At 39.7% G+C, this 25459-nt stretch overlaps 1 protein-coding gene across 1 annotated transcript in view; it reads right to left on the bottom strand.

The window, feature by feature from the left end:
- LOC120883239 (multidrug resistance-associated protein 4-like) overlaps nucleotides 1–25459 on the bottom strand; it is a 236405-nt gene that overhangs the window by 154754 nt on the left and 56192 nt on the right. Inside the window, exons 4-8 of the mRNA XM_040267267.1 lie at nucleotides 20596–20820; nucleotides 7517–7606; nucleotides 2982–3145; nucleotides 1694–1819; nucleotides 308–557 (exon numbers count right to left, since the gene is read on the bottom strand). Coding sequence (XP_040123201.1) covers nucleotides 308–557; nucleotides 1694–1819; nucleotides 2982–3145; nucleotides 7517–7606; nucleotides 20596–20820 — 855 coding nt within the window. The remainder of the gene's footprint in view (nucleotides 1–307; nucleotides 558–1693; nucleotides 1820–2981; nucleotides 3146–7516; nucleotides 7607–20595; nucleotides 20821–25459) is intronic.

Below are 25459 nucleotides of genomic sequence, written 5' to 3'. Positions count from 1 at the left end.
GTTAACACAGGAGATGCAATCTGTTTAGTTCTTTTGCTTTTAGACATTTTAGTTGCCCTGCAGCCATCACTTGTACATCAAGAACCCTGTGCCTCTGCTACTGCTGCTCATAAATGAGCAGTGATCTTACATTATTTGTAATGTGTTCTACCAAAGAAGAGAGGGGAGTATATATGACATTTTGGAACAGCTACCAGCTATGTCCGAAAGCATTAAATCTCACCTAACTGACACACAGTGACACCAAATAAAAGGAATCATTTTACCTAAAATCTATCTAAAACTTTAAAAAGTTATGTCACCAAACCTTGATTCTTCGGACACTGGCGATTGTTTCTGCTACGTTCTCAATGGCTATGGGGAAGAGGAGGATGCCTGTAAACTGTACAACTTGGTACAGTGTTATGCCCAAAAACACTTGGTTAACTGTGATCATGTTGCCAAGAAGCACATAGGTGGTAAAGGTGACAAAAAGGATGACTTTGCTTGCAGTGTCAAAGAATATCAAATTCATTCCATCAAGGTAGGAACGTCTCAGAATCTTGGAAATTTCCTTCCTGTAAAAGAGAGAAGAAAATAGATTTTAAAAGAAGCATCAACATCCAAGCTATGAATTCAAGTGCCCTGCATGAGTGGCCCCTTTCTAGGGAGTGGACACAGATTAAGATGAACCATCCCTCACATCACGGAGACACTGTACAGTGCATACTTGGGCTCTGCCTCGACCCAAGGACCACACACTTCATCACCACTTCACTCTCCCAACTAAATGGAGGCTTAATGTCACACTTTAAAACATTTGGGGTTAATAACACTTGAGTTTGAACATTCATTCTACAAAAATCACAAGTCCTGTGCAGGGTACCTTGAGGATGACAGAAAGAGAGAACTTGTCCTTTCCAGGAGTTCATGAACTTAGAAAAGAAGACAGGTGGCCCAGTGGTTAAGATTCCATGCTTCTAACACAGCGGCCATGGATTTGATCCCCAGTCAGGGAACTAAGATTTCATATGTCCACCAAGACTTTAGACAGAGGCAGCCAGCATGGCCCCCATGGGAGCATAGAGCAGAGATGTGTAACCCAGAGCAGTAAAGTTAGGGCAATTCACACATACATGGACCCTGAGAAGATGAGAGGAAGTCAGTCAGAGTTGGTGGAAGCCAGAGAAGAAGGAAGATGAGAGAGTGTATTCCCAGCAGAGGGAGGGGCCCTCACAAAGGTGCAAAGGTGAAAGGTAACAGGGTGCAGCCAGAGAATTATGAATACCTCGCGCTGGAGTATAAACACTGATCAGATATTTAAATGAAAGATGGAAAAAAATTGCTATAAACCTAAAGCAAATTCAAAAGGAATGGTATTTTCATGGCTCTGTTTGGAATAAAAAATAGTGATTCATAAAGTATGGCCCAATACAAATATACAATCTCTACAATCTTCCCACTTGTTCTATACTAACATAAATTGTAGTTTTAGTTTAAATGTCATCAACTCAAATACTAACATCTTAGGATCATTGCTTCCTTGGGATTTGGGGTATTGATATGTGAAATTTCATTTATATATAAGAAAGAAGCATATATATTTTTCCTTTAGGAGGATGGTAAATAAAAGAACAGTAATACTTTTAAACCATTCAGTAAAAACAGGAAAGAAAAAAGTACGAACTGTGGTTTGACATATACAGAAAGTTACCTTCTCAATCTGGTAATAAGCTCTTCAAATGACTTTTCCCAAGCATACATTTTTATTGTTCTGATGCCAGTTATAACTTCATTCATGGTCCTGAGCCTGGTGTCTGTGAAAGCTGCAGCCTTACTCCTAAGGGAACAAACGTGAGAGATGAGCCTTAGTGATCACAGCAAAAATTTCCTTACTGACAGCAGCAGTGGCACAGTCAAAGACCAGGGATCAAATGATTTCCTACATCTCTCCTAGGCTGACAACACAGGCAGGTCCTACACAGAGTACAAACGGAGGAAGACTTCAATTAGGAAGTCAACCATTCAGCCCAATTCAACAAATAACTTGGAGAACTTGCAGTATTGGCTAAGGAAGACCTGAAGTAAGTCAAGTACAAACCACATGCCCAAGGAGGTTGTGGTCAGGTAGGGAGGGCAGAAGACACCCGAATATAATGGAAAGACAATGTGCTATAATAAAATAGGATTAAAGTCCTGGGGAACAGAAAAGATGCGGCTGTGAATTCCACTGGGAAAGGAGAGCAAGAAAAGCTTCAGAGATCTGATAGCACTCAAACAGGGCTTCAGAGGATAAGGAACATCTTTCTGTGGTAAAGATAAGAAATTAAATTCCAAGTAGAGAAAAATAACATGCATAAAGTCACCAAAAAAAGAAAGGAAAAGAGCTCAATGCACTTCAAACAGTGTATCTCCATCACCTGACAATCTGAACAACAACACACCTCCAATCCCCTGATATATGCTTCCAGTCTGACTCATCACCATTAGACCCTTCATCACTAGACACTGTTTTATCACATAAGCTGCTGGTACTGTGGGGCTTTATAAATTTATGTCTTTATGCCCTTGGAGTTCTGATAACTTAATGCAAACAGTGAATTAAAAACAAGACATGAACTTAAATAACTGAAAATGATCCTAATACAAGCATAGCAAAAATATATGCAGCTTGAATTGGGCCTATAGGATGATTACTATTTAATAATGTTTAAATAACCTGGACTTAGGTAAATTCTGCTTACAGATACTATACTTATTCAAGCACAATTCCAGGAAGAGCCAGGAAATGGCTTCACCTTTCCCCCTTCAAGATCAGTCTTTGGTTTAAGGATAGAGCCTCCACTAGCTAAGCCTGAAGGGTCTACAACACATGCAAAAAAAGAGATCAGAAAAGGTTGTGTTTTGTGTTTTGTGTTTTTTGTTTTAACAAAATCATAGAGTAGACTGTGGATTCACCAAGTACATATCATCTATTTTTTTTAAACCAGTGTTTCTCTTACCGGAGTGATAAAAACAACTTCCCAGAGAAGCTTTGCAAAAGCATAAAAATAATGAGGAGTGCCATCCCGGCAAGAGATGATATTCCTATTTCCATCCAGAGCAGGACGATCACTGTGATAGCATTAAGTGGCCCAATCCACAGGATGTGCAAGCGTACCATTACCTTAAAAGAAAAAGACAAAATCTTCTTAGAACCATATAAAAGCAAAACCATAAGCACACATTTAGAAACAATCTGCTCTGAAGGAGGAGACAGGAGCCTAAATAGAAATGATCTCAGTGGGTTTTAAACCTGCTGAAGCAGAAATCAAAGCACCCTCCCCAGATGATGCTGTTCTGGGGCAGCACAAGGCTGGGTTCAGGGATGTCCAGGGAGAAGCAGACAGGCACACTGGAAGGAAAATGATTTTGTCAACAATGCAAATGATCTCAGGGCATCCCTAAACTCTCTCTGTGTCCCAAAATTCAGACTCCTTTTTCCCTGGGGCTCCCTGCAAACCCAGGAAAGTCTACATTATGGTACTACCACTCCTTCCAGTAATGACTTGTGTATTTACCTCCCTGATGGGCTTTGACTTCTCCAGGGCAGAAACTAAGCCTTATTCATCCCTGAAATTGAAGAGGTACCTGACTTCATGTCTGATGAATGAATAACTGAAAGAGAAGTTGTTGTTGTTCATACTTAGCCATTTCCGACTCTTTGTGACCCCCCATGGACTGCAGCACACCAGACTTCCCTGTCCTTCACTATCTCCAAGAGCTTGCTCAAACTCATGTCCATTGAGACAGTGATGCCATCCAACTATCTCATCCTCTCTTGTCCCCTTCTCCTCTTGCCCTCAATCTTTCCCAGCATCAAGGTCTTTTCCAGTGAGTCAACTCTTCATATCATGTGGCCAAAGGATTAAAGCTTTGGCTTCACCATCAGTCAATCCAACGAATGTTCAGGGTTGATTTCCTTTAGGATTGACTGGTTTGATCTCTTTCCTATCCAAGAGACTCTCAGGAGTTTTCTCCAGCACCACAGTTTGAAAGTATTAATTCTTTGGTGCTCAGACTTCATGATATGGTCCAACTCTCATTCCATATAAGACTAGTGAAAAAACCATAGCTTTCACCACATGGACCTTTGTCAGAAAAGTGATGTCTTTTGTTAATAGGCTATCTAGCTTTGTTATAACATTTTTTTTCCCAAGGAACAAGCATCTTTTAATTTCATGGCTACAGTTACCATCTACATTGATTTGGGAGCCCAAGAAAACAAAGTGAGTCACTGTTTCCATTGTTTCCCCATCTATTTGCCATGAATTGATGGGACTGGGTGCCATGATCTTAGTTTGTTGAATGTTGAGTTTTAAGTCAGCTTTTTAACTCTCCACTTTCACCTTCATCAAGAGGCTTTTTAGTTCTTCTTTGTTTTTGGCCATTAGGGTGGTGTCATTTGCACATCTGAGGTTATTGATATTTCTCCCAGCAATCTTGATTACAGCTTGAGCTTCACCCCGAGGATTCCACAAGATGTAGTCTGTATAAAAGCTGAATAAGCAGGGTGACAATATACAGCCTTGCCATATTCCTTTCCTCATTTGGAACCAGTCCGTTATTCTATGTACAATTCTAACTCTCTCTTCTTGACCGGCATACAGGTTTCTTGAGAGGCAGGTAGGTGGTCTAGTATTCCCATCTCTTAAAGAATTTCCCACATTTTATTGGGATCCACGCAGTGAAAGGCTTTAGTATAGTTAATGAAGCAGAAGTAGATGTTCTTCTGGAATTCCCTTCATTTTTCTATGACCCAAGGAATGTTGGCAATTTGATCTATGATTCCTCTGCCTTTTCTAAATCCAGCTTATACATCTGGAATTTCTTTGTTCCTGTACTATTGGAGCCTAGCTTGAATGATTTTGAGCATTACCTTGCTAGCATGTGAAATGAGTGCAACTGTGTGGTACTCGGAATATTCTTTGACATTGCCCTTCTTTGAGATTGGGATGAAAACTGACCTTTTCCAGTCCAGTGGTCGCTGCTTAGTTTTCCAAATTTGCTGGCATTTTGTGTGGAGTACTTTAACAGCATCATTTTTTAGGATTTAAAATAGCTCAACTGGAATTCCATCATGCCCACTAGCTTAGTTGATAGAAATGCTTCCTAAGGTGCACTTGACTTCATACTCCAGGATATTTCGAGGTAAGTGATCGTGCTATCATGTTTATCTGTGTCATTAAGATCTTTTTTGTACAGCTTGTGCTTCATCCAGCCCAGCTTTTCAATTCATGTACTCTACGTATAAGTTATATAAGCAGGGTGACAACATACAGCCTTGATGTGCTCCCTTCCTGATTTGGAACCAGACTGTTGTTCCATGTCCAGTTCTAACTTGCTTTTTGACTTGCATGTAAATTTCTCAGGAGGCAGGTCAGGCGGTCTGGTATTCCCATCTCTTGAAGAATTTTCCACAGTTTGTTGTGATTCACACAGTCAAAGGCTTTGGAATAGTCAATAAGGCAGAAGTAGATATTTTTCTAGAACTCTCTTGCTTTTTCTATGATCCAATGGATGTTTGCAATTTTGTTCCTCTGCCTTTTCTAAATCCAGCTTGAATTTCTGGACCATTCACACACTGTTGAAGCATGGCTTGAAGAATTTTGAGCATTACTTTGCTAGTGTGTGAGATGAGTGCAACTGTGTGGTAGTTTGAACATTCTTTGGCATTGAGTTTCTTTGGGATTGGAATGAAAACTGACCTTTTCCAGTCCTGTGGCCATCAAAATCTTATGCACACCAGGAGACCCCACAGAGACTGAGCTAGTACCTGCCTTTGAGTGTTTGAGGGTCTCCTGAGGAGGTACAGGTCAGCAGTGGCCTGCCACAGGGGCAGGGGCTCTGGGTGCAGCAGACCTGGGTATGGCATAAGCCCTCTTGGAGGAGATCACCATTAACCCCACCATAGGGCCACCAAAACTTACACAGGACTGGGGAAACAGACTCTTGGAGGGCAGAAGAAAAAAAAAAAAAAAACCCTTGTGTGCACAAGGACCAAGGAAAAAAAAGCAGTGACCCCACAAAAGACTAACCCAGACTTGCCCATGAGTGTCCAAGAGTCTCTGGCAGAGGCATGGGTTGGCTGTGACCTGCTACAGGGTTGGGGACACTGACTGTGGCAGTGCATACACAGGACCTTTTGAAGGAGGTCACCATTATCTTCATTCAGTTCAGTCAGTCATGTCTGACTCTTTGCAACCCCATGGAATGAAGCATGCCAGGCTTCCATGTCCATCAGCAAATCCAAGAGCTTGCTCAAACTCATGTTCATTGAGTTTGTGATGCCATCCAACCATCTCATCCTCTGACGTCCCCTTCTCCTCCCGCCTTCAATCTTTCCCAGCATCTCAGTCTTTTCAAATGAGTCAGTTTTTCCCATCAGGTGGCCAAAGTATTAGAATTTCAGCATCAGTCCTTCCAATGAATATTCAGTACTGATTTCCTTTAGGATGGACTGGTTGGATCTCCTTGCAGTCCAAGGGACTCTCAAGAGTCTTCTCAATCACCACAGTTCAAAAGCATCAATTCTTTGGCACTCAGCTTTCTTTATAGTCCAACTCTCACATCCATACATGACTACTGGAAAAACCATAGCCTTAACTAGATGGACCTTTGTTGGCAAAGTAATGTCTCTGCTTTTGAATATGCTGTCTATTTTGGTCATAACTTTTCTTTCAAGGAGCAAGCATCTTTTAGTTTAATGTCTGCAGTCACCATCTGCAGTGATTTTGGAGCCCAAAAATATATGCAAAGTACATCATGAGAAATGCTGGACTGGATGAAGCACAAGCTTGAATCAAGATTGCCAGGAGAAATATCAATAACCTCAGATATGCAGATGACACCACAATTAAGGAGAAAGTGAAGAACTAAAGAGCTTCTTGATAAAAAGTGAAAAAAGATAGTGAAAAAGTTGGCTTAAAACTCAACATTCAGAAAACTAAGATCTTGGCATCCAGTCCCATCACTTCATGGCAAATTGATGGGGAAACAGAGGAAACAAGTACTGCACAGTCATAAGGTAAGTGTGAAAAAAAAACTGAGTGTGGGGTTGACAGCTGAGAGCAAGTTGAGTCTGGCTGGAGACCACCTACTTGGCCTATTTCTCACAGGCTCCCTGTGCAGCAGCACTGAACAGGGCACAGGGGAAATAACAATCCCTGCCCACCAAGACTTTACCATCCAGAGGAGGAAAACAGTTCAGCAACACTGACAGCATGTGCCAAGAAGGGCTACACCAGGAGGACCTCTAGGGACACTAACCGAGCTGGGATAGAACACCACTGCCTATCTAGTATTAGAAAAATAAAATTCTAATCCACAGGACAATACATATTTTTACATGTAAGTTGCACACAGAAAAGATGAGAGCTGGGTAACAACAACCCTTATCAGGTTCTCAATAGAACCCTGGCTGACACCAAACCCTGGCACTTGGCTCCCAAAAAGCTGAACCCAGTGAAAAATGAAAGAGGATCCCTTAGGCACTTACACTGTCAAACCTGTTCACATCGTTGGACAGCAGGTTGACTATCTGGCCTGTAGTGGTCTTCCCTATGGCCGAGTTACTCAGGCGAAGGGTCTGAAATAAGACAGGGAGACAGAAAATTGGATTCCCATGTTGATACAAATTCATACTTAAAACATAGCAAAATGGATAACACTTTCTTGGGGACACGCATGGTATCAGGATGAGCAGGATAACCCCTGACAGCAGGACTGTAGGGACCCATGTTCATCCTTCATCTCCTCAATGTGGCAAAAGCCCTGCCCATAAGGATAGCAAAGGGAGGAGTAGGAGGGAGAAACAAAATCCCCCACCCTGTTTCTCAATTAACTAGGGTCTGCCCAGAGTGTAAAGGATGTAGGTTTAGACTTAGCAGCAAAATAAAGTAAATTTGAGCCTAACTAGATGAGAGTGGAGAAACTGCCTTAAAGCAAGAAATTAGAGGACTTGAACTATAAATTAGGGAACTTGGAATCAATCATTAACACCATATGTGAAATCATTTAAGAACTTTGATCTTAGTTTCCTCATTCCAATATGAGCAGAGGACTTCCCGGGTAGTTCAGTGGTTAAGCATCTGCCTGCCAATGCAGGGGACACAGCTTTGATCCCTCATCTGGAAAGATCCCACATGCTGCAGGGCAACTAAGCCTGTGCACCACAATTACTGGGCCTGAGCACCCTATAGCCTGTGTTCTGTAATAAGAGAAGCCATCTGCACATTGCAATTAGAGAGCAGCCCTCAACAAGAGAAACAGCAAGAGAAAGCCCATACAAAGCAACAAAGGCCCAGCACAAACAAAAATAAATACTTGTTAAATTCCTTTTTTTTTTTAATGTTTTTAAATAATATACAATAAAATGAACAGAAAATAATGTTCAAAATAATATTCTGGTGAGGAATCTATGGCCTTTAATGCCTGACTTTAAAAAAATTGCCTGTTTTACACGATCCCTTTATTTGGTAAAAGTTCCAAAATATGCCCTAGAGATCAGGAATCTGAAGTGACCTCTGTGAGATGTTTCAGTGGACCACCAACTGGAGCCATGGATCCAAACAAAATGTCAGAATTCATGAAAACTTTTCATTTAGTTCTCAAGTTAAAGAGAAAAATAAGTGATCAAGTAGAAAATATAAAATTATGTAGCCATGATGGAAGAGGAACTAAATGATGAAAGTGAAAGAGGAGAGTGAAAAAGTTGGCCTAAAGCTCAACATTCAGAAAACAAAGATCATGGCATCCAGTCCCATCACTTCATGGCAGATAGATGGGGAAACAGTGGAAACAGTGTCAGACTTTATTTTTGGGGCTCCAAAATCACTGCAGATGGTGATTGCAGCCATGAAATTAAAAGACACTTACTCCTTGGAAAGAAAGTTATGAACCAACCTAGATAGCATATTCAAAAGCAGAGACATTACTTTGCCAACAAAGGTCCATCTAGTCAAGGCTATGGTTTTTCCAGTAGTCATGTATGGATGTGAGAGTTGGACTGTGAAGAAAGCTGAGTGCCAAAGAATTGATGCTTTTGAACTGTGGTGTTGGAGAAGACTCTTGAGAGTCCCTTGGACTGCAAGGAGATCCAACCAGTCCATTCTAAAGGAATGGGTGTTCTTTGGAAGGAATGATGCTAAAGCTGAAACTCCAGTACTTTGGCCACCTCATGCGAAGAGTTGACTCATTGGAAAAGACTCTGATGCTGGGAATGATGCTAAAGCTGAAACTCCAGTACTTTGGCCACCTCATGCGAAGAGTTGACTCATTGGAAAAGACTCTGATGCTGGAGGATAAGGGGACAACAGAGGATGAGATGTCTGGATGGCATCACCGACTCGATGGACATGAGTTTGAGTGAGGTCTGGGAGTTGGTGATGGACAGGGAGGCCTGGCGTGCTGCAATTCATAGGGTTGCAAAGAGTCAGACATGACAGAGTGACTGAACTGAACTGAACTGATGGAAGAGGGTATGGCAGTTTCTCAAAAAATTAAACATAAGATTAGTATATAACACAACAGTTCCACTACTGGGAATGTACTCAAAAGAACTGAAAGCACAACCCTGAACAGATATTTGTTTACCTATGTTCATAGCAGCACTATTCACAATAGATATAAGATGGAAACAACCCAAATGTTTATTAACAGATGAATTAATACACAAAATATTGTACATACCTATCATGAAATATCACTCAGTCTTAAAAAGGAATTAAATTCTGACACCTGATACAACATGGATAAACCTTGAAAACATTATGCTAGGTGACATAATCCGGACATTATATGCTTTCACATATATGAGGCACCAGAAGTAATGAAATTCATAAAGAGAAGTAGAATGGTGATGGTGGTGAAGGGACAGGAGTAGAAACTTAGTGTTTAATGGGTGCGGATTTGGGAAGATGAAAAAGTTCTGGAGATGCATAATGGTGATAACTCCACAACAATGCGAAAGTCCCTGATGTCCCTAAATGGTGCACTTAAAAAGAGTTAAAACTGTAAATTTTGTTGTGTACATTTTGTTGCAACTTTTTAAAAAATCAGTGATCAAAAGCCAAAACCTGCTTTAACCACAGTTGTGGAAAGGTAATTAAAAGACAAGTCATTTTCTATATATCATACTTCCCACAAGATCACTCAACAATATAAACTATGACAATAAGCTTAGCAGCCATTCCATTTCTAACACTCAATCTGATTTCTTTCCAGGACAAGGGATGAGCAAGTAGGGCCTCAACATAAACCAGAACATTCAGATGGGCCTTTTAGAGCCTCTCTGCAGCACCAGCTTTTGCCCTAAAGAGTCAGCCTACCTGTAAGCTACAAAAAAGAAACATCTTACATCTTCACCTCAGCAAGATTCGAGATGCATGAAAGTGCATGAGAAAACTGTCTCTCCCATGTGTCTGGAGGGGCTTCCCTAGTAGCTCAGCTGGTATAGAATCCACCTGCAATACAGGAGACCCCAGTTCAATTCCTGGGTCAGGAAGATTTCCTGGAGAAGGGATAGGCTATCCACTGCAGTATTCTTGGGCTTCCCTGGTGGTTTAGCTGGTAAAGAAATCTGCCTGCAATGTGGGGAGACCTGAGCTCAATCACTGGGTTAGGAAGATCCCCTGGAGGAGGGAACAGCTACCCACTCCAGTATTCTGGCCTGGAGAATTCCATGGACTGTATAGTCCATGGGGTCACAAAGAGTTAGACATGACTGAGTGACGTTTCTGGAAATCCACGTTACCTCTGTGGTTTTACCTCAGCAATTCCTGACTTTGTAAAAAGGCAATTCTTTTAAATACAAAGGCTAAATTGGAAAGGAAGAAGTCAAACTGTCACTATTTGTAGATGACATGATACTATACATAGGAAATCCTAAAGACACTACCAGAAAACTATTAGAGTTCATCAATGAATTCAGTAAATTCAGTAGAGTTTCAGGATATAAAATTAATATACAAAAATGTGCTGGATTTCTATGCATTATTAACAAAGTATCAGAAAGGGAAATTAAGGAAACAATCCCATTTACCATTGCATCAAAAAGACTAAAATGCCTAGGAATAAACCTACCTAAGGAGGTAAAAGATCTGTACCCCCAAAACTATAAGGCACTGATGAAAGAAATTGAAGATGACAAAACAGATGGAAAGATATACCATGTTCTTGGACTGGAAAAATTAGTATTGTCAAAATGACCGTACTACCCAAGGCAATCTACACATTCAATGCAACACCTATCAAATTACCAATGGCATTTTTTCCAGAACCGGAACCAAAAAAATAAAATTTGTATGGAAAAACAAACGACACAAATAGTCAAAAAAAAAAATGAAGAAGAACAACAAAGCTGGAGGAATCACACTCCTTGAGTTTGACCATAGGACAAAGCTACAGTAATCAAAATAATAGTATGGAAGTGAAGTGAAAGTCACTCAGCCATGTCCAACTCTTTGTGACCCCACTGACTATACAGTCCATGGAATTCTCTAGGCCAGAATACTAGAGTGGGTGGCCTTTCTTTTCTCCAGGGGATCTTCCCAACCCAGGGATCAAATCCAGGTCTCCCGCATTGCAGGCAGATTCTTTACCAGCTGAGCCACAAGGGAAGCCCAAGGGAAGAGAGTATGATACTGGCACAAAAACAGACACATAGAACAATGGAACCACATAGAGAGGCCAGAAATAAACCCATACACTTAGGGTCAACTAATTTAAGACAAAGGAGGCAAGAATACACAATGGAGAAAGCACAGTCTCTTCAATAACTGATGCTGAAAAACTACACAGTTCAGTTTAGTCACTCACTCATTTCCAACTCTTTGTGACCCCCATGGACTGCAGCACACCAGGCTTCCCAGCCCATCACCCACTCCCAGAGCTTCCTTAAACTCATGTCCATCAAGTAAGTGATGTCATCCAACCATCTCATCCTCTGTTGTCTCTTTCTCTTACTGCCTTCAATCTTTACCAGAATCAGGGTCTTTTCCAATGAATCAGTTCTTCACATCACTTCACATCAAAATGTTGAAGCTTCAACTAGAGCATCAGTCCTCCCAGTGAATATTCAGGACTGATTTTCTTTAGGATTGACTGGCTTGATCTCCTTGCTGTCCAAGGGAATCTCAAACAGTCTTCTCCAACACAATACTTCAAAAGCATCAATACTTTGGCACTCAGCTTTCTTTATCGTTCAACTCTCACATCCATACGTGACTGCTGGAAAAACCATAATTGACTAGATGGACCTTTGTCGGTAAAGTACCATCTCTGCTTTTTAATATGCTGTCTAGATTGGTCATAGCTTTTCTTTCCAGAAGCAGGCATCTTTTAATTTCATGGCTGCAGTCACCATCTGCAGTGATTTTGGAGCCCAAGAAAATTAAGTTTGTCACTGTTTCCATTGTTTTCCCATCTATTTGCCATGAAATGATGGGACCAAATGCCATGATCTTCATTTTTTGAAAGTTTTATGCCAGTTTTTACACACTCTTCTTTCACTTTCATCAAGAGGCTCTTTCGTTTCTCTTTGCTTCGTGCCATAAGGGTGGTGTCATCTGTATATCTGAGGTTATTGATACTTCTCTCTGCAATCTTGGTTACAGCTTGTGCTTCATTCAGCCCAACATTTCGCATGATGTACTCTGCATGTGAGTTAAATTAGCAGGGTGACAATATACAGCCTTGATGTACTCCTTCCCCAATTTGGAACCAGTCCATTGTTCTATGTCTGGTTCTAACTGTTGCTTCTTGACCTGCATACAGGTTTCTCAGAAGGCAGGTCAGGTGGTCTGGTATTCCCATCTCTTGAAGAATTTTTCCAGAGTTTGATGTGACCCACAAAGTAAAAGGCTTGAGTGTAGTCAATGAAGCAGAAGTAAATGTTTTTCTGGATTCTCTTGCTTTTTCTATGATCCAAAGGATGTTGGCAATTTATCTCTGGTTCCTCTGTCTTTTCTAAATATGGCTTGTACACCTGGAAGTTCTCGATTCATGTACTGCTGAAGCCTAGCTTGGAGAATTTTGAACATTACTTTGATTGCATGTGAAATGAGTGCAATTGTGCAGTAGATGGAACATTCTTTGGCATTGTCTTTCTTTGGGATTGGAATGAAAACTGGCTTTTCCAGCCCTGTAGTCACTGCTGAGTTTTCCAAATTTGCTGCCATGTTGAGTGCAGCACTTTCACAGCATCGTCTTTCAGGGTTTGAAATAGCTCAACTGGAATTCCATCGCCTCCACTAGCTTTGTTCATAGTGATGCTTCCTAAGGCCCATTTGACTTCACATTCCAAGATATCTGGCTCTAAGTGAGTGGTCACACCATCGTGATTATCTGTGTTGTGAAGATCTTTTTTGTACAGTTCTTCTGCATATTCTTGCCATCTCTTCTTAATATTTTCTGCCTCTGTTAGCTCCCTACCATTTCTGTCCTTTATTGTGCCTATCTTTGCATGAAATGTTCCCTTGGTGTCTCTAATTTTCTTGAAAAGATCTCTGTCTTTCCCATTCTGTTATTTTTCTCTATTTCTTTGCATTGATCACTGAGGAAGGCTTTCTCATCCCTCCTTGCTATTCTTTGGAACTCTGCATTCAAATGGGTATATCTTTCCTTTTCTCCTTTGCCTTTCACTTCTCTTCTTTTCTCAGCTATTTGAAAGGTCTCCTCAATCATTTTGCCTTTTTGCATTTCTTCTTCTTGGGGATGGTTTTGATCACTGCCTCCTGTACAATGTTACGAACTTTCATCCATAGTTCTTCAGGCACTGTATCTATCAGATCTAATGCCTTCAATCTATTTGCCACAGCTACTGCATAATCATAAGGGATTTGATTTAGGTCATACCTGAATGGCACATGTTTTCCCTACTTTCTTCAATTTAAGTCTGAATTTGGCAATAAGGAGTTCATGAACTCAGCCACAGTCAGCTCCCAGTCTTGTTTATGCTGACTGTATAGAGCTTATCCATCTTCGGTTACAAAGAATAAAATCAATCTCATTTTGGTATTGACCATCTGGTGATGTCCTTGTGCATAGCTGTCTATTGTGTTGTTCGAAGAGGGTATTTGCTATGACCATTGCATTCTCTTGGCAAAACACTGTTAGCCTTTGCCCTGCTTCATTTTGTACTCCACGGTCAAATTTGCCTGTTATTACAGGTATCTCTTGACTTCCTACTTTTGCATTCCAGTCCCCTATAATGAAGAGGACATCTTTTTTGGCTGTAAATTCTGGAAGTTCTTGTAGGTCTTCACAGAACCATTCAACTTTAGCTTCTTCAGCATTACTGGTTGGGGCATAGACTTAGATTACTGTGCTATTGAATGGTTTGCCTTGGAAATGAACAGAAATCATTCTGTCATTTTTGAGACTGGATCCAAGTACTGCATTTCAGTATCTTTTGTTGACTATGAGGGCTACTCCATTTCTCCTAAGGTATTCATGTCCACAGTAGTACATATATGTGTGAATTAAATTCACACATTGCAGCTCATTTTATTTCACTGATTTCTAAAATGTTGATGTTTACTCTTGCCATAACCTATTTGACTACTTCCAATTTACCATGATTCATAGATGGAACATTCCAGGTTCCTATGCAATATTGTTCTTTACAGCATCAGAATTTACTTCCATCACCAGTCACATCCACAACTAGGTGTCATTTTCATTTTGGCTCAGCCTCTTCATTCCTTCTGGAGCTATTTCTCCACTCTTCTTCAGCAGCATATTGGGCACCAACTGACCTGGAGAGTTCATCTTTCAGTGTCCTGTCTTTTTGCCTTTTCATATCTTCATGGAGTCCTCAAGGCAAGAATGCTGAAGTGGTTTTTCCATTTCCTTCTCCAGTGGACGACATTTTGTCAGAACTCTCCACCATGGCCCATCCATTTTTGGTGGCCCTGCATGGCATGGCTCATAGTTTCACTGAGTTAGACAAGGCTGTGATTTAAGTGATCAGTTTGATTATTTTTAAATGTAGCTTTCTCCTTGGAAGAAAAGCTATGACAAACCTAGACAACATATTAAGAAGCAGACACTTTACTTTACCAACAAGGTCTGGGAAAACTGGACAGCTACATTTAAAAGGATGAAATTAAAGCATTCTCTAATACCATATACAAAAATATACTCAAAATGTATTAAAGACCTAAATGTAAGACCAGATACTATAAAACTCCTAGAGGGAAACATAGGCAGAACACTCTTTGACATAAACCAAAGCAGTGTATTTTGGGGTTCTCGCTTTTAAAGTAAAATAAATGAAAGCAAAAATAAATAGAACAGAACTAAACTTAAAAACTTTTGCATGGAGAAGGAAATCATCAACAAAATGAAAAGATACTGAATCATAGGGAAATATTTGTAAATGATATGACCTATATGTGATTAATATCCAATATATACAAGCAATTTTTATAACACAATATCATAAAAACAAACAACCCTATTAAAAATGGACATAAAGAATTAAATAGACATTTTTCCAATGAGGAAGTGTGAATCAAAACCACAATGAGATATCACCTCACACCTGTCAGAATGACTTTAATCAAAAAGAACATGAATAACAAATGCTGGTAAGGATGTGGAGGAGAGGTAACATGCATATGCTCTTGGTGGAAATGTATATTGGACAGCCACTGTGAAGAACTGTATGAAGGCTTGTCAAAGAACTAAAAAGAAAACTACCACATGACCCAGCAATTCAACTTCTTGTGATATATCAAAAAAAAAAAAAAACATTACTTCAAAAAAGATACATGTACCACAATGTTCATATAAGCATTATTTACAACTGTCAGGATATGCAAGCAACCTAAGTATCCATCCACAGACTTTTTTTTTGGTAGGGGGTTGGGGGGGCATCCAAAATCACTGCAGATGGTAACTGCAGCCATGAAACTAAAAGACACATGATCCTTGGAAGAAAAGCTGTGACCAACCTAGACAGCATATTGAAAAGCAGAGACATCACTTTGCCAACAAAGGTCTGTCTAGTCAAGGCTATGGTTTTTCCAGTAGTCATGTATGGATGTGAGAGTTGGACCATAAAAAAAGCTGAGCACCGAAGAATGGATGCTTTTGAACTGTGGTGTTGGAGAAGACTCTTGAGAGTCCCTTGGACTGCAAGGAGATCAAGCCAGTCAATCCCAAAGGAAATCAATCCTAAATATTCATTAGAAGGACTAATGCTGAAGCTGAAACTCCAATACTTTGGCCACATGATGCCAAGAACTGACTCATTGGAAAAGACCCTAATGCTGGGAAAAATGGAATGTGGGTGGAGAAGAGGATGACAGAGGATGGGATGGTTTTATGGCTTCACCAACTCGATGGTCATGAGTTTGAGCAAGCTCCAGAAGTTGGTGATGGACAGGGAAGCCTGGCGTGCTGCCATCCATGGTGTCACAAAGAGTCAGACATGACTGGGTGACTGAACTGAATGGAATTGATGCTAAATGAAACAAGTCAGAGAGAGAGAGATAAATACTGCATGATATTGCTTATAAGTGGAGCCTAAAAATACAACAAACTAGTGAATAAAACAAAAGAGAAATAGGCTCACAGATATAGAGAACAAACTAGTGGCTACCAGTGAAGTTGGGGAGCCATATACTGCTGGGGGAGAGGGACATACAAACTATTGGGTGTAAGGTAGCCTACAACAATATATAGTACAACACAGGGAATACAGCCAATATCTTATAATACCTGTAAATGGAGTGTAATCTTTAAATATTATATAAAATTTTCTAAAAAATGAAAAAGAAACTATTCCTTAAGGCTAATCAAGGAGGCAAATTAATGCCTTTGGCAAATGTTTACTTTCATGTAAGCAACATGCCCCTTTGGAGAAGGACATGGCAACCCATTCCAGTATTCTTGCCTGGAGAATTCCATAGACAGAGGAGCCTGGCAGGTTACAGTCCATGGAGTTGCAAAGAGTTGGACATGACTGAGCAACTAAGACTGTCAGTTTCACTTTCAAGCAGCATGCCAGGAAGGATCCAATTTCTCAAAGGCAATATTTCAAAGAACTAGCGGGAAGAGAAAGAAAACCAGGTGGACAATAGCTTACATGTGGAACAAAGAGTAAACTTTGAGTGAAACATCACCTCACAAGTAATATGAGAGTTTCTTAGTGTACTTCTGGTGAAATGTCCTATTCATTTATTTATAGGAGTTAAACATGATCTGCAAAGACAAAACTTCTAGATAATTTGTAGGGAAACCTGAGTATTCATCTTCTAAATAGTAGAAAGTGCAACAGAATAACAAACATAATGATAGAGGATAAGGAAGATGCTTGACTGGAGTGTATGGGCATCGTTGCATTTCCACATCACTTAGGAACAAATTAGCTCATGTTCTACAGTCTACGACTGACAGTGACATGCCAGGTCCCCAGTTTCACACTTGTTGTTGTTCTTCAATTGCTCAGTCATGTCAGACTCTTTGCAACCCCATGGACTGAAGCACATCAGGCTGTCCTGTCCATCAACAATTCCCAGAGCTTGTTCATACTCATGTCCATGGAGTTGGTGATGCCATTCAACCTTCTCTTCCTCTGTCACCCCCTTCTCCTCCTGCCCTCAATTTTTGCCAGCAACAGGATCTTTTCCAATAAGTCAGCTCTTCGCATCAGGTAGCCAAAATGTTGGAGTTTCAGCTTTAGCATCAGTCCTTCCAATGAATATTCAGGATTGATTTTCTTTAGGATTGACTGGTTTGATCTCCTTGCAGTCCCAGGGACTTCTCAAGAGTCTTCTCCAACACCACAGTTCAAAAGCATCAATTCTTTGGTGCTCAGCTTTCTTTATGGTCCAGCTCTCATATGCCTACATGACTACTGGAAAAAAAAAAAAAAACATAGCTTTGACTAGACCTTTGTTGGTAAAGTAATGTCTTTGCTTTTCATTATGCTGTCTAGGTTGGTCATAGCTTTTCTTCCAAGGAGAAAGCATCTTTTAATTTCAAGAATGTAATCACCATCTGTGGTGATCTTGGAGCACCCCAAAAAAAGTTAAGTCTGAAACTGTTTCCATTTTTTCCCCATCTATTTGCCATGAAACAACAGGACTGGATGCCATGATCTTTGTTTTTTGAATGCTGAGTTTCAAGCCAGCTTTTTAACTCTACTCTTTCACTTTCATCAAGAGGCTCTTTAGTTTCTCTTTGCTTTCATCCGTAAGGGTGGTATCGTCTACATATTTGAGGTTATTGATATTTCTCCCAGCAGTCTTGATTTTAGGTTGTGCTTCATTCAGCCTGGCATTTTGCATGATGTGCTCTGAATGGAAGTTAAATAACAAGGGTGACAATATACAGCCTTGATGTACTCCCTTCAAAGCCCATTGTTCCATGTTCAGTTCTAACTGTGGCTTCTTGACCTGCATACAGGTTTCTCAGGAGGCAGGTATGGTGTTCTGGTATTCCCATCATTTTAAGAATTTTCCAGAGTTTGTTGTGATCCACAAAGTAAACAGCTTTAGTGTAGTCAATGAAGCAGTAGATTTTTTCTGGAATTCTCTTGCGTTTTCTATGATTCAATGGATATTGGCAATTTGATCTCTGGTTCCTCTGCCTTTTCTAAATCTAGCTTGAAAATCTGGAAGCTTTTGGTTCATGTACTGTTGAAGCCTAGGTTGGAGAGTTTTGAGCATTACTTTGCTAGCATGTGAAATGAGTGCAATTGTGCAGTAGTCTGAAAATTATTTGGCATTGCCTTTCTTTGGGATTGGTATGAAAACTGACCTATTCCAGTGCTGTGGCCACTGCTGAGTTTTCCAAAATTCCTGTCGTACAGAGTGCAGCATTTTAACAGCATCATCTTTTAGGATTTGAAACAGCTCAGCTGAAGAAAAAAAAAAAAAGTGGTCCACTGGAGAAGGGAATGCAAACCACTTCAGCATTCTTGCCTTGAGAATCTGATGAACAGTATGAAAAGGCAAAAAGATTTGACACTAAGAAATCATGTACACTGGAGATTTTCTTAAAAATAAAAAACATGGGACATACCCACATAGCAAAAAAAAAAAAAAATGAACTCCCCAAGTCAGTAGATGCCCAACATGCTACTGGAGAAGAGCAAAGAAATAGCTCCAGAAGGAATGAAGAGGCTGAGCCAAAGCGAAAACAACGCCCCATTGTAGATGTGTCTGGTGGTGAAAGGAAAGTCCAATGCTGTAAAAAGCAATATTGTATAGGAACCTGGAATGTTAGGTCCATGAATCAGGTTCACATAGCCCAAAGATTAACAAGACTCTGCTCAAAAAAGAATGAGAAAAGATATCTTTAATTTAATAAGAAAAGTATTCCTAAAAAATAGAAGCTTTAGATAAGTAGCAGCCAAGTAAAAGAAGTGCTTGTTTTCATTTAAATTGCTTGGTTTTATCTTTCAATGAGGATTTTGTTTACTTTTAATGATATATATATATATATCATTATGTGTGTGTGTGTGTGCACAACAAGATGTTTGACCTAAATGTACACTTGGAAATTATTACCGTAGTTAAAACAGTTAACATATCCATTGCTTCACGTAGTTATCTTTTTGTGTGTGCAGTGAAAACACTTATAATCAACTCTCTCAGAAATTTTCAAGTATATACACTGGTTAAATAAGGATTTTTTTTTAATGAAACAGCCCAGAACAAAGAGATATCTAAGATCTTGTTTATCAAGAGCTCTCCAGCATATGACACTGGTGTATCTGTGGCAGTTCATTTGTAAAGACATCTGAAATACTTAACTCCTTTTATAATAGATAAGATTAGAGTAAAATATAGAATAATTTTATAGTGTTTCTCAATACAAAAACACTAGAAACATCAAACCAGATTTTATTAAAGCTGCTATAATGCATACAAAAAAAAGCAAATGTATTAAGAAAATAACTTCAATGAATAGCAACATAAATACCCTCTAAAATTACTAAAAACAAATTAAAATTTCAAGTTTTCTACCAAACACTCAACCATTTTCTTTAATATTATCAAAAACAATCATAACTACAGAATATCATGAGTGAGTCTAATTTGGCACAGATTTCAGCACAATTATATTAAACATGACTAGATGCATCATTTAAAATATAATCATTAATTTTTAATACATATTTTTCTCCTAAATTTAATGTTATAGATCAAATCACTGAAGTCACTTTTAAAGATAACTTTGATGTAAATGAAGGTTTAAATGAAAAACAACAAGATGTCCATGAATACCACAATAAGATTTAGGCAAGAAAACATTGAGAATCAGTTTGATAATTTTGATACCTATTTTTTAATTAGATTTCAATAAAAGTTTAGTGGGTATTATGCACCAGCCTATGCATAAAGTTATCAAAGGCAGCCCTGGTCTGATCTCCAAATAAAACTTTTCATTATATATTGGTAAACTTTGCTCAAACAACAACAAATTGGCTTGAAACAAATATCGAGTATCTCTGGTAAGGAGTAAATGACACCAGTTACAAAATTTTTAGTCTACAGAGAACTTCCCCAAAATGCTTCTTATTCTTCTGCGGAGGTACAAACTTTTGTACCAAATGACACTTACCTTGCGGTAAATCATATGGCATACGGCTACTCTTAATCTCATTCCTATACGTTGAACGTAATAGAAGAAAAAGTGCACCAGAATTGCCCAAATGACAAGGCAGACATTCAGTACAGTAGTGTAGCCATAGGCTTTAAACACAGCCCCAGAATCAGAGGGATCATAGTTTTGAAAGTAAGTAAGTAAACCCTCAAAATATGTCGGTAATAGTACTCTGAAGGTTTCCTAAAAGGAAAGGAAAAGAAACCTTAATTAGAAATACAAGCCATACCAGTTTTTCTTATCACAAGCTTCACTTTTTTTTTAATTTAATTTTTGCTGTGGTTCAGTTGCTAAGTCATGTTCATTTCTTTGTGACCCCCATGAACTACAGCATGCTAGGCTTCCCTGTCCTTCACTATCTCTCGGAGTTTGCTCAAACTCATGTCCATTGAGTCAGTGATGCCATTTAACTATCTCATCCTCTGTTGCCCCCTTCTTCTTGTGCCCTCAATCTTTCCTAGCATCAAGGTCTTTTCCAGTGAGTTGACTCTTTGCATCAGGTGGCCAAAGGATTGGATCTTCAGCTTCAGCATCAGTCCTTCCAATGAATATTTAGGACTGATTTCCTTTAGGATGGACTGGTTGGATCTCCTTGAAGTCAAAGGGACTCTTTAGAGTCTTCTCCAGCACCACAGTTTGAAAGCATTAATACTTCAGTGCTCAACCTTCTTTACGGTCCAACTCTCACATCTGTACATGACTACTGGAAAAACCAAAGCTTTGACTATGTGGACCTTTACTTGCACAGTAAAGTATAGTTGATTTCCAATGCCATGTTAGTTTCAGGTGTACAGCAAAGTGATTCAGTTATACATATACGTATATCTATTCTTTTTCAGATTCTTTTCCTATATAGGTTATCACAGATTGTTGAGTAGAGTTTCCTGTGCTACACAGTGCTGTCTGCTCACTGTCTGATGCTTTGCAACCTTATAGACTGTAGCCTGCCAGGCTCCTCTGTCCATGGGATTCTCCAGGCAAGAATACTGGAGCGGGTTGCCATTTCCCCCTCTAGGGGATCTTCCTGACCCAGGGGTCAAAACCACATCTCCTGCATCTCCTGCATTAGCAGGTGGATACTTCACCACTAAACCACGTGGGAAGCCCCATGCTATACAGTAGGTCCTTGTTAATTATTAATATCAATTTCATATATAGGAGTGTATATATGTTCACCTCAAAGTCCTAATTTATTCCTTCCCCTGCCTTTCCCCTTGAAAACCATGTTTGTTTTTGAAGTCTGTTTGAAACAATGTTCATTTGTATCATTTTTTTTAGATTCTGCATATAACTGATACTATATGTATTTGTCCTTCTCTATCTGACTTACTTCACTCAGTATTATAATCTCTAAGCCCATCCATGTGGTTGCAAATGGTATTTTCTCATTCTTTTTTGTGACTGAGTAATATTTCATTGTATATACATACCACATCTTCTTTATCCATTTCTATGTCAATAGACTTTTATATTGCTTCTAGACTATTGTACAGGAGACAGGGATCAAGACCATCCCCATGGAAAAGAAATGCAAAAAAGCAAAATGGCTGTCTGGGGGGGGGGGCCTTATAAATAGCTATGAAAAGAAGAGAAGTGAAAAGCAAAGGAGAAAAGGAAGGATAGCATCTGATTGCAGAGGTCCAATGAATAGCAAGAAGAGATAAGAAAGCCTTCTTCAGCGATCAATGCAAAGAAATAGAGAAAAGCAACAGAATGGGAAAGACTAGAGATCTCTTCAAGAAAATTAGAGATACCAAGGGAACATTTCATGCAAAGATGGACTCGATAAAGGACAGAAATGGTCTGGACCTAACAGAAGCAGAAGATATTAAGAAGAGGTGGCAAGAATACACAGAAGAATTGTACAAAAAAGATCTTCATGACCCAGATATTCACGATGGTGTGATCACTCATCTAGAGCCAGACATCCTGAAATGTGATATCAAGTGGGCCTTAGAAAGCATCACGACAAACAAAGCTAATGGAGGTGATGGAATTCCAGTTGAGCTATTTCAAATCCTGAAAGATGATGCTGTGAAAGTACTGCACTCAATATGCCAGCAAATTTGGAAAACTCAGCAGTGGCCATAGGACTGAAAAAGGTCCGTTTTCATTCTAATCCCAAAGAAAGGCAATGCCAAAGAATGCTCAAACTACCACACAATTGCACTCATCTCACATGCTAGTAAAGTAATGCTCAAAATTTTCCAAGCAAGGCTTCAACAATATGTAAACCGTGAACTTCCTGATGTTCAAGCTGGTTTTAGAAAAGGCGGAGGAACCAGAGATCAAATTGCCAACATCTGCTGGATCATGGAAAAAGCAAGAGAGTTCCAGAAAAACATCTATTTTTGCTTTATTGACTATGCCAAAGCCTTGACTGTGTGGATCACAATAAACTGTGGAAAATTCTGAAAGAGATGGGAATACCAGACCACCTGATCTGCCTCTTGAGAAACCCGTATGCAGGTCAGGAAGCAACACTTAGAACTGCACATGGAACAACAGACTGGTTCCAAATAGGAAAAGGAGTACGTCAAGGCTGTATATTGTCACCCTGCTTATTTAACTTATATGCAGAGTACATCATGAGAAATGCTGGACTGGAAGAAACACAAGCTGGAATCAAGATTGCCCGGAGAAATATCAATAACCTCAGATATGCAAATGATGCCGCCCTTATGGCAGAAAGTGAAGAGGAACTAAAAAGCCTCTTGATGAAAGTGAAAGAGGAGAGTGAAAAAGTTGGCTTAAAGGTCAACATTCAGAAAACAAAGATCATGGCATCTGGTCCCATCACTTCATGGGAAATAGATGGGGAAACAGTGGAAACAGTGTCAGACTTTATTTTTTTGGGCTCCAGAATCACTATGGATGGTGACTGCAGCCATGAAATTAAAAGACGCTTACTCCTTGGAAGAAAAGTTATGACCAACCTAGATAGCATATTCAAAAGCAGAGACATTACTTTGTCGACTAAGGTCCGTCTAGTCAAGGCTATGGTTTTTCCAGTGGTCATGTATAGATGTGAGATTTGGACTATAAAGAAAGCTGAGTGCCAAAGAATTGATGCTTTTGAACAGTGGTGTTGGAGAAGACTCTTGAGAGTCCCTTGGACTGCAAGGAGATCCAACCAGTCCATTCTGAAGGAGATCAACCCTGGGATTTCTTTGGAAGGAATGATGCTAAAGCTGAAGCTCCAGTACTTTGGCCACCTCATGCGAAGAGTTGACTCATTGGAAAAGACTCTGATGCTGGGAGGGATTGGGGGCAGGAGGAGAAGGGGACGACCGAGGATGAGATGGCTGAATGGCATCACTGACTCAACGGACGTGAGTCTGGGTGAACTCCGGCGACTGATGATGGACAGGGAGGCCTGGCGTGCTGCTATTCATGGGGTCGCAAAGATTCAGACACGACTGAGCGACTGAACTGAACTAAACTGAGACTATTGTAAATAGTGATGCAATAAACACTGAGGTGCATTTGTCTTTTCAAATTATGGTTTCCTCCAGATACACGCCCAGTAGAGGGATTGCTGGATCATGTGGTAGTTCTATTTTTTAGTTTTTTTGAGGAACCTCCACTCTCACCAACAATGTAGGAGGTTTCCTTTCTCTTCACATCTTCTCCAGCATTTATTATTTGCAGACTTTTTGATGATGGTTATTCTGACTGGTGTCAGGTGACAACTCATAGAAATTTGATTTGCATTTCTCTAATAAATAATAATGTTAAAGCATCTTTTCATGTGCTTTTTGGCCATATGTATGTTTTCTTTTGAGATATTTCTATTAGACCTTCTGCCAAGTTTTTTGATTGGGTTTTTTTTTTAATATATTGAGCTGCATGAGCTGTTATATATTTTGGAGATTAATCCCTTGTCAATCACTTCATTTGCAAATATTTTCTTCCATTCTGTGGGTTGTCTTTTCATAAAAGGAGAAATCAACATTGGCACAAGAAAAGTGGGGGACTTTAGCACTCCAGTTACATCAATGGACAGATCATACAGACAGAACAATCAATAAGGAAACAGAGGCCTTAAATGACATATTATACCTTATGGACATAATTGATATTTATATGACATTCTATATGAATGCAGCAGAATACACATTCTCCTCAAGTGCACACGGAACATTCTCCAGGACAGCTAACATGATGGGCCACAAAGCAACCCTCAGTAAATTTAACAACACTGAAATCATATCAAGCATCTTATTTGACCACAACATTATGGATTACAAATCAACTACAAGGGAAAAACTGTAAAAAAAAAAAAAAGATATGAAAGCTAACTAATAACTTACTAAGCAACCAATGCATCACTGAAGAAATCAAAGAGGAAACCAAAAAATACCTAGAGACAAATGAAAACACAATGATCCTAAACCTATGGGATGCAGCAAAAGCTAAGAGGGAAGTTTATACTAATACAATCTTATCTCAGGAAATAAGAAGTTCAGTTCAGTTCAGTTCAGTTCAATCGCTCAGTCGTGTCCGACTCTTTGCAACCCCATGAATCGCAGCACGCCAGGCCTCCCTGTCCATCACCAACTCCCGGAGTTCACTCAGACTCACGTCCATCGAGTCCGTGATGCCATCCAGCCATCTCATCCTGGGTCGTCCCCTTCTCCTTCTGCCCCCAATCCCTCCCAGCATCAGAGTCTTTTCCAATGAGTCAACTCTTTGCATGAGGTGGCCAAAGTACTGGAGTTTCAGCTTTAGCATCATTCCTTCCACAGAAATCCCAGGGTTGATCTCCTTCAGATTGGACTGGTTGGATCTCCTTGCAGTCCAAGGGACTCTCAAGAGTCTT

Source organism: Oryx dammah, unplaced genomic scaffold, assembly GCF_014754425.2.
Source record: "Oryx dammah isolate SB20612 unplaced genomic scaffold, SCBI_Odam_1.1 HiC_scaffold_24, whole genome shotgun sequence".
Lineage (NCBI taxonomy): Eukaryota > Metazoa > Chordata > Mammalia > Artiodactyla > Bovidae > Oryx > Oryx dammah.
Note: the sequence above shows the minus strand (reverse complement) of the source record. Positions and strands in the feature narration are given on the sequence as shown.